The sequence below is a fragment of the Girardinichthys multiradiatus genome, chromosome 20, assembly GCF_021462225.1.
Source record: "Girardinichthys multiradiatus isolate DD_20200921_A chromosome 20, DD_fGirMul_XY1, whole genome shotgun sequence".
NCBI classification, from domain to species: domain Eukaryota; kingdom Metazoa; phylum Chordata; class Actinopteri; order Cyprinodontiformes; family Goodeidae; genus Girardinichthys; species Girardinichthys multiradiatus.
This window is the reverse complement of record NC_061812.1, coordinates 16,541,318-16,551,775: the sequence shown is the minus strand read 5'-3', so window position 1 is coordinate 16,551,775 and position 10,458 is coordinate 16,541,318. Positions and strand designations below refer to the sequence as shown.

Genomic DNA, 10,458 nt, shown 5'->3' with positions numbered 1-10,458 from the left:
ATCAGTTAAGTCTAGCATGTTATATTATATACTGTATTAAGGGATATAGGCAAGATGTTCACACACACATTCAAATATGCATGAATATAGTTATAGAGTGATCTACTCCTGTTTCATTTTTTGAGCAGTTAGTAATTTAGGTCAGAGGTGTTAAAGTATTGCACACCATTAAGAATAAAATTTAGATCATTTAGTGTTAATAAATAGTTCAATAGAGGAAGCCAAATCTCATCTGAGGTTTAAGTCTTTAAACACATAAAAATGTATATTGAGTCAATCTTATATAATATATTGGGTAAATTTTAAACCTTAAGTAAAAATGAAATAATTTTGTGTTGATTCTGTATCTTTTTATACATGGATTGACTGACAGTACTAGGCTACATGCATGTGCATACGGTCCTACAAATTTAAATCATGTAATATATATATTTAAGACAACCACTTAACAGCATTGTCCCCCCATACTCCTTCCAGACAGTAACTGTGAATTCACATCACCACAAATCACTGTGTAGCAAAAACATAAATAGTTCATACCTACAGCGCCTTCCACAACTATTGCCACCCCTGGTGAAGATGTGTGGAAAGCCTTAAAATGAAGTCAGTTTCATAATCTCACACCAAAAAAAGTAGCTGCAGTTCTACATTAATGAGATTTGAAGATGTTTTTATGTCCTTTACGTCCATGTATCTCCCTGTGTGTGGTGACAAGATAAACTCAACTGCTCTGGATGTTTTCTAATGAACACATCTAGGTGAGTAGCTATATTGTTCCAGGTTTATGAATATCAATACATTTGCCTTTCTTGAATGGCATGTTCTCTTGTTTTTTCTCATTTTGAAGAGTGACTAACATATATGGGCATGTGTTGTGTTTAAATTTTACCCTGTGGAAACAGGAAGTCGTGTGTTACTTTTTATACCTTAAAACACATTTGCTCTCGTCGGCTTTTAACTTAGTTTGAGATGTAGGCTTTTATTATTTTATTGTCTTGACTGTCTTGTTGCTTTGACTGCTTTGACTGTGTTTATTTGATTTTACTATTTTCAAAACTGTATGTGTTTTATCTCTTGTGTTGTATTTTGGTTGTACAGCACTTTGGTCAACAGTGTTGTTTTTACAAATGTAATTGTATTTTATTGTGTTTAAAGTTCCTTCACACTCTCATCTACCTAAAGGGTAATGTAAACATTTAAAATGCTTCCGATAGATTTATAAAATACAATAAGGTCATAATTAGCTCATGATAATGGATTTTTTTCCTTTCTGGATAAATGTACAAAAACTCGAGGATGGATTTTTCCAATTGTTTTCTGTGTGAGATTATGCTGCTGCAGTAAAAGAGAAATTTAGTTGAAAGCTTTCTTTACCAGGGGTTATCATAAATGTGAATACTCAATTATCTACTTTAGCTTGATGGGTAAAAGAAAGCACATCTCTGTCATTTCTGTTTTTAACATAAACGATCAGATCTTAACCAGGTTCTAAAATTGTTTAAATCTAACCTCAAGACAAAACCACACACCACATTATTTGTTAAACAAAGAAGCAACTAAAATGCTAAGGCTTGTGAATAATTAAGACCAAGATCTTAGATTCATACAAATGTAAAACTACAGAATTTAAATGGGGTGTAATTTCTTTTTTATTATCACTGTTTGTCTCATCACAAGGTTGACAGTTTTTTATATTTTGTTAGCCCTCATAGAATAATTGCCTAAGTCACATTTTGGCTTATATGACTTAGGCAGTTATGTTATGAGGCTATTGATTTGCAAATCACCTAATTTGTATACTTCAACCCTGTACAATAAAAATATTTCACCTCTTTCAGTTGGGGACCACCCTGTGGTGCCTGTTAGCTTAGCAAATGCTTGATCTGATATTTTCCCAAATGTGTGTAGTTCATTTTACCCAAAACTGCAAAAATGTGAATCTTACTGTCCTTTATATTTTTGTTCACTGCCAACTTCCCTCCTTTCTTCAAACACTGGTTAATGGGATTCCTTTGTGGAAACTTGCTATTGTTATAAATCCGAATGTGGATATGCCAGATTGCAAATCAATAGTCCGTCAGGAAAACTTCCCCTTTGCCTTGGAGCAAATGAGTCAGCTTTTAGCTCCACTGCCAGGCAGTAGTGGCTGCTGTGGGTCCGCTATGCCATGCCGCAACACCACAATGCCAACACAGTCTGAGCGCACTGGGGCCCCCTGAACCAAAAACAAGCCAACGCTGTAGAAAGTGAAGGTAGAGACCACAGTTTTATCTTCAACTTTTAAAGCTTATCGTACAAATATCTGCGATAGCAATTAACAAAGTTGAATTCACCCATGGCTGCAGGTCACAGGTAATTAGCTGAATTTTTCCACAAGAACGAGATGTATTAATGCATGTTTTTTATGCTGCAACACTATTTATAGTGGCTTAGCCATGGTTTAATTTGAAAAATATTTCGATTAGTCTTTTAAATATATCATTACATAACTTAAATAATTGTTCCCTAATGCAGATGCCAGATTATATGACTGCAAGTAAGATGCGTTAAGAAATTTCTACACACTGCAAAATGTAAGTCCTAAGTAAGTATGAGCATTGTAAAGAACATAGCCTGTTTGATGTAGAAAGTACAAATAAAAAATTACATAATCTTAAACCCAAAAATACTGGGAACTGCTTTTACAAATGCTTTATGATGTTTGCATACACACTCCAATTAAGACCAGTTTCCCCCGTCACCCTCTAATATAATATACCCTCTAAGTCATTTAAGGCACAAGCTGTGGCTGATAACATTTTACAAGGCAGGTTTATGTAGTTTTTCTTTCCTACAGCATTCAGCAGCCCACTAGTGAGCGTCCCCACTGACCACAGAAAGTCAGTCCAGGCGCTGATGTAATCAAGAGCAGCCACTTTTAATGCTCATCCGCTTAATCTTGGCAGCTTGCTGCAGCACATGACTGTAGCCCCAAACAGGCTACTATGAGCTCTAGTTCATATTCATAACAAGGGGATTTCCAATTTGTCCCCTGGTTAAATACAAATCCTTCCTGACTGCTCTTTTAGTTAAAAACTTCAAAGAAAAAAAAAAAAAAACTAAGATGAAATAATACAAAAATACTGAGGTTTAACAGTTCAAGTGTGTGAATGGGTATGTAAACAAAGTACACAACAATACACCATGTAATGCTAAGGCAGTTATGGATGATGCGAATGAAACTGAACGTATTTCTATTTCTCAGGCTGTACTGCCCTCTACTGGAGAAAATGGGGCCGTGCATTAGTTCAGCAGCAGGAGTAAGCAGGCCCTTATGGTTACAATCCGATAAGCAAATTTCATAAAACTTTTTATATTTTGCATCAAAATGAATAAATTAAATTAGTACACAAACGTGACTTAATAACCTGCTCAGCACGGTAACTCCAGACTAATTTCCTTTAACTTTAGCAGTTCTAGCATCGCCCACTGCTTGACACTTCAGAACTTTTGAGGAACAAAAGTGTCCTGATTCAATTAATAAACAACTCACTAAATAATTAAATATGTTCAAATACATAATTTTTCATTTAATATAAAGTAATGACATATGTCCTCCAAATATTTTTCAAATTATGAATTTATTATACCTTCAATTATAATCCAGAGCAGTCAGTGTGCATACATTATAATGCTATACTTAAAGCTGATTGGTCTGAACAGGACTTTCTGTGCAGTGAGACCAATCAGATGTTAGGGTCCATTTATTGTGCTGCTCAGATATAGTTTAAATTATCCCAATGCTCTGGTTTTAGGCAATACTTCAAGAAATCAGAGGTAAATAACTATCGATTTGAGATGTGATAAAGTCAACATTAGTTCATGATTCCCCTTGGCCTTCTGTAAAGCACTTAGCGATCATCTGCTTTCACTTTTATGATGACAGTTTAGGCAAATAAAATTTTGACAAAAACACCTGCACCCATATCAAACTGCATGTTTATTCATGAACTGGTAAAATATAGCACATATGTATAAAAATGTAGAAAATTGTACAGAAAATAAAACACTTCACTTTATTCTATTAGTTTTTGCAACTAAAATAGCTTTCTTTTGCTAAAGGTGATAATCTTTTGCCAGCAAAAAAAATCAGAATAAAGGATAACAGTTACAAAGAAGAAAACCAAAAAACATAGACGTGCACACACACACACACACACACACACACACACACACACACACACACACACACACACACACACACAAGGAAGGCAACAACCATAAGGTTCATTAATATAAAAAGATTTTGTACAAAACATATCATACATTCTAAAAGACAGCACTAACAATTAATGTTCATGTACTTTAGGCTAGTGTTAATGTTGAGCTGTAATACTCTATTTGTGCATCTTTTCCTCTGTTACCTTGAATCTTTGGTACATTGTGCACGTGTTCCAACATGAGCAAATATTAACTGGTGCTAATGCTGAAGTGACAATACTATGATCTGTTTAATATTCATGCTTAATGAAATATTTCAGTCACTATTTGAAAAATACTGTATAAAGTCTGTTTAGTCATGTAAATGAGGATGACGTGAGTCACTGAAAGACACAGGGACCTTTTCCAAGTAGTGCTGTAATCAGTGCAAAACCAGTCACCTACAAAGAACTGCAGCTTACTTCCTGGGATACAGCTCAACTGTTGCACAAAGTACCTCTCTGTACCTGATAAACATTTTACTACAGTGGTAGCAGGTTTAGGATTTTTGATCCTCTCTTGTGAATTAGTTATGCAGAAATTTCCTCTTTGGAATTAGAGCCAAAGTGCAGAAGACTGTCCTGTGAATGTACCTCAGTTTTTAAAATGTAGGAAACAATTACACATTAACTCAATAGCCTCAGTAACAATCACCCACAGCTGAGTCCTGTGTGAGCCGGTGGTTAAGTTAATGTAGAGAAAATGCAGTTGGTTTAAACGTACATGATGTCATATGTACACCTCTGGTAATGCATGTATTGCTGGCAACATTTACTGGAAACTCTGGAAAAGATATGTTAAAAGCTTTAAAATAAATGCATCTTTTATTGCAATAGCAATATCTCATCCTGAACAATTAAATTTATGCAAGGGGAAAAAACAGGTGGCACAGTTATTGGTACCTCTAAGAATTGCTTTAAAATAAATGTAATTTAACTGTACTTTATAAAGTTGATCACAGAGGCTAGGAACCTTTATTTAGTAGTTCATGACATTCTGTTTCCCCTGGCTGTAAATATGACATGACTCAGAGGCTCCTCTAAGCTACTTATAAAAATGGGTAAAACAAATTTCAAACAACTGATCACAAAAAACAATGTAATCTTCAAAAAGCAATTTTAAAAAATTGTTATTATTTTTGCCATATTCAACTTCTCAACAAAGCTCCTAATTTGTAATGTCTGCCGTTTGCTGCGGGCTGAATTTATGTGCTTAGGGTGGTCATGGTTTAAAAAGTCAACATGAGTAAAGATGGCAGAATAAGGAGAGCAGCAGTGGAAACTGTGGTAAACGCCACTATTTTGCACTGAAAAACTCACAACGACCAAAACTGCACACGTATGAAATGGCAAATGAGGAACAACAACAGCAGCAGCGGCAGACTTTAGCAAATGAAAATGGTAGAGTCAGTTTGTTTGTGTGGAAACACTTTGGATTTAAATACACAGATGAAGATCCAAAAACACTTAAAAGATTTGCTTCATAAGTCAGGAAATGCTTCTACATACAAACCGGTTATTTGGGGGCATACTAGAAAAAATACTTTTTTTGTTCTACGAGCCTTGACTTAAACGTGTAAACGTGCTGTGGTCAGATGAGACTAAAATTGAGCTTTTTAACGACAAACCCTCCAGATGGGTCTAGCATAAAACAAAGAATGAATATGTGAAAAAGAACGTCATGGCCATTGTTAAGTGTGGCGGAGAATCTGTGACGCCTGTTTCTTTTCAAAAGTTCCTGAAAACCTTGTTAAGTGCAAGGCAAATTTAACTGCTTGGAATACCAGGAGATTTTAAATAGAAATCTTTTGGACAGTACTAGTTAACTGAAAATGAATCACCAATTGGTCACTCAGCAAGTCAATGATCCACAACTCTGGCATGAAAATGGTTCACAAAACATAAAATTGACCACTTCTGTGAGTCGTCTCAGTCTCCAGACTGCACTGGGGAAGATAAGACAGCTGGGAAAATCATTGTCTGTCCTCAATAAAAGACACCTCCTGTTGTCTTAGAAGGGCAAGGAAGATCACGTCAGATCTATCACACCTGGGTCAATGTCTCTTCTACGTTCTGCTCTAAAGCAGGAGATACAGGAGCATAAGTTTTTACCCATGAGCAATGGGTAAGACACCTAACACTGGTCCAGAGACAATTAATTCAATTTGTGCAGTGTTAATCTTACTCTCCAGTGCAACACTACGTTTAATATAATTCAATTTTCATTTTTCTTTCTTATTGTCTCCTGTATTTTCCTGTTAGTTGTTATTATTTATTCCATTTGTGCACCAATGAGAAAGTTGCTGATTAATTTCAATGAACATCTTTGATGAAATAAAAAATAAAAGCTGCAAAAAATATACTTCTGCATTTTTCAGTGAGATTATGCTACTGCTATAAAAGATTACCTTCTTTCAAAGCTCACTTTTAACATACCTTTAACAAGGGTGCCGATAAACAAATAAATGCACTATGCTTGAGCTTTGCTCACAATATGTACCTCAGTAGGAGTAGGCACATTATATTACAAAGATGACTGATAAAAAAGTAGCTGCTTTAGAAACATTTAAAGTAAACATGTGGAGTGCAAACTCTCTGTCTGGAAAGGCAATTTGAACATACATGTAGTGTGAACACCAAAGATTCAAAACAAGGCCTGAGTGTCTGTGTGCAGGAACATGTGCAGGGTTACAATGCATGTGACTGCTCTGCATTGGTGCATTATGTAGGAATACTGATATGTTGCTGGTACAGATTGTGTTGATACTGAAAAAGAGGAAATTAAGAGTAACACAGAAGATTTACTAGGTCAGAGAAACATTTCTCAATCACTAAAAGCATAGCTTTCTTGTCTCTTCAAACAAAAAACTAACCCCTGAACATTGAGCTTCAAGCAAACTATCAAGCAAACTATCGAAAGACAACCATTCAATGTCTTATTGTCGTATACACATTTTGTATATATATAAAACATATTTACATAAATCCTTCTATGCTCCACGGTTGCCAAAGCCCTTTTTGATTGATAAAAACTGTTCAGCATCCTATGTTCAGATCATAAAAAATGTTTTATCTTACACTAAGGCACAGAACAACCATACCAAGGCAGCAGGGGGGAAAAAATCATAAATGGCGGATAAGCTGGCACCTTTGGTTTTAAGGTTTTTGATGGTGACTTGCATATTTTTTTAATATGTGATTAGACTATATTAGTAGTTTTGTCTCAGCATGCACCCAAAACCTATTAGATTGTATTATCAGTTCCTTTTACATGAGTCTCCAGTAAGCTACAGCTGGTTTTAGAGATAAAGGCAGTATATTCTTATTTAATATTGATCCATTTTATGAGCTGTTTCACTTTAAAGTTTTTCTGGTCTGGCTAAACCTTTAATCAATGTGACAGAATCTGAATTTTAAAATAAACACAAGGCCAAGACCAGTGTTTATTGCTTTTCTGTAGCTAATGCATGCTTAGCTGCCGAAGAGTCCTCTAAGACAGAGTGTTCAGGTACTTATTTTCCCCAGCCAGTGAGGTAAGTATGGATGTCATGTCACCCACAGCCATGTTGGACAGGCCAGTGCCTGGAGTCAGGCTGACAGAAGTCTGTGGGGTGGTGAGACGGGAAGAAGCCTGAGAGGAAGATCCTTGATGACCCTGAAGGCGATTGTTGACTGGACTAAAGGATGAAGAATCAGCTTCGTCAATGATGGACGTAAAGTCAATGCGAGCATTCTCTAAGTCCAGGTTTTCTAAGGCATTCGAGATCGGACTAGAATCCGGATAGGGAGCCATGGGGGCAGACTTGGAGTCACCTGCTGGGTCCAGGTTTGGCCCCATACTGTTCGGCTGGTTAAGGCAAGGTCCATTCTGGGGGTCCCTGTGTTTCTCCATTTCCATATTAATCTGACCCGTGTAGTACATGTTGTTGTTGGAGGGAGAAAACATTTCATTTGGAGGGTGTTGTGGATTCTGGACAGGTGGAAGTCGTACCCCTCGCCTGGGGCTGGAAGTGGAGTGAACAGGGCTGATGTGAGGTGAGCCACCCAAATAACCCCCTCCTACCTGTGGCAGACTATTCTGGCGGCTAAGAGGCTTGCGTCCCTGAGGTGGCCGGGGTACAACCATTTCCTGATTATAGCATGTACCCTGGAGACCTGTCAGGTGCTGATCTTTAGGTGTAACTGAAGTGGATCCTCGGCTGTGGGCAGCAGGGCTCATGACCAGATTACGTTCTGGATAAGAGGGATACGTCGGGTTGGAATACAGGTTCTGATTCTGGTGTTCTGGACTGTGTTGCATCATTGCTGTTTGAGCACTCAAACCCATGTTGTCAGAAAGAGAAGGTGGCTTTATTCCATTCTGCTGCTCTTGGTCTTGGTGCTGCTCCCACATGAGGGCTTGCTGGGATTGCACATAATTCCTCACCATCATCTCCTTCACCTGCATCATTGGGGTTTCTGACCTTTGACCGTCTGACAGTGCTGAACCAGCACAGCCCAAGCTTAAGCCCCTTCCACTAGAGTAAGAACCTGGGTTCTGCCCTTGAAAGTCACAGTTTGGATGGTTAGAGTTCCTCATAATCCCTTGGCCACTCTGTTGGGGGTACGCCTGTGTTTGCTGGAGGAGGATTCGTTGCTGTTGGAGTTTAGCGCTCTGACAGGCATCTCCACCACCCATACCAGAGTGGAACTGCTGCTCGGGCTTGATGAAAGGTTTGTGAGTGACATCAGAACTGTTGTATAGGGCTGTCTGATTGTTGAAGTGAGCTTGAGTTTGTTGAGGCTGCAGATTGGAATCTGAGTACCGCAGTGATTGCTGGTTCTGAATTGCATGGCTTGAAGTTTGGATTTGGTTGTGGTTGTCATTCCAAGGACTTCCACTCTCACTGCCCCGACCTAGGCTTGGGTAATGTGGGCCTGAAGGACTCAGCTGGCAGGTGCTCATACCATACTCAGCCTGTTGAAGAAGTGTATTTGACATTCCATCTGGCTGTGTAGGTCTTGCTTGACCTAATGGATTCCCGCTGGCTCTGGAAATTACTTCTCCTCCATGTCTCTGGTAGTGCCGCTGCATGTAACCGGGTTCTGGGCAGCCCAGTGAGTCATGGCTCGGGGACAGCTGGTTTGGAAGCGGACCTCCACCTCCCATTGTCTGATTCTGTTGTGGGTAACTCAGAAAGCTTCTCTCAACCGGGGTCATCATCATGGAACGATCCCTGGTATCACCAGTGTTAAGATGGGGCTCCATACCCATAGCTTCCATCATTACGTTTTCTGTGATGCTAGGTGGACGAGGGGAGTACATGTGACGGGAAAGACCGGTGTCAGAGCTACGGAGTTGTAGTGCATTTCTGCGGCCCATCATGGCCACATTATTGAGGCTGTTAAAGCGTTTGGGTAGAGCTTGTGGGTCTGCTACTGATCGAACTGGGTCACTGGCCCGCCTAGTGTTGTTACCTGGAGCCTGGTGAGGGTAGATGACTCCGGTACCATATTCTGTGTTGGCACTGCGCCGCCGAGGACCTCCTTGCTGAATAAAAGGAGGCAAGGGCTGCCCCTGGTACTCACTCAAAGGGCCCCCTCTTCTAACTGGTGTACCGGGCTGCTCCATGTTAGGTAAAGGAGTGGGTGGAGGTCCACCGGTGGCTGCAGCATATTTGGCCTTCAGGCTGTAGTGCTGAGCAGGTGTTAAGTTGGGGAGACCTGGTAACCCTCCACCTACAGGACATGGAACTCCTCTGTGATATGTTTCGGGTGTAAGAGGGTCTCCCCCAGCTTGTTCTGGACTCAGAAGGTGACATCCGCCACCTGCTGTGCCTCCCATTTGTGAGACATCACTAGAGCGTCTACTTGATAGGTAAGGGGATGCCATAGAGGAACGGCGGCTCACTGTGTATGCCGAGCTTAGGCTGCTTGTGCCACTTCCTCTCCTGTCATTAGTGGAGCTCGCAATATTTCCAGCTCCGAGCTCATGGTTGGACAGCTCCATCACTCGTCGATTAAGTGGAGAAGGTGCGCACAGTACCATGTTCTCCCCTGAACCTAAAAAGAAAAACCAGAAAGTGGCTTAAACTTAAAAGGTTATTTTGAATTATGTTTTATTTCTAACGATAATGTTTCATCTTCTACTGTGCCTGGCAAAGTATTCATTGAACTTTTTTACATTCTGTATCACGTTTGTTAATGGGATCTTGTGTTAGACTACAATTTGTGCATAATT

At 39.2% G+C, this 10,458-nt stretch overlaps 1 protein-coding gene across 1 annotated transcript in view; it reads right to left on the bottom strand.

The window, feature by feature from the left end:
* Window positions 1-3,966: 3,966 nt before the first annotated feature.
* The window catches only part of gli1 (GLI family zinc finger 1), a 77,008-nt gene continuing 70,516 nt past the window's right edge, over window positions 3,967-10,458 (bottom strand). The window contains exon 13 of the mRNA XM_047348342.1: window positions 3,967-10,280. Coding sequence (XP_047204298.1) covers window positions 7,729-10,280 — 2,552 coding nt within the window. The 3' untranslated portion in view covers window positions 3,967-7,728. The remainder of the gene's footprint in view (window positions 10,281-10,458) is intronic.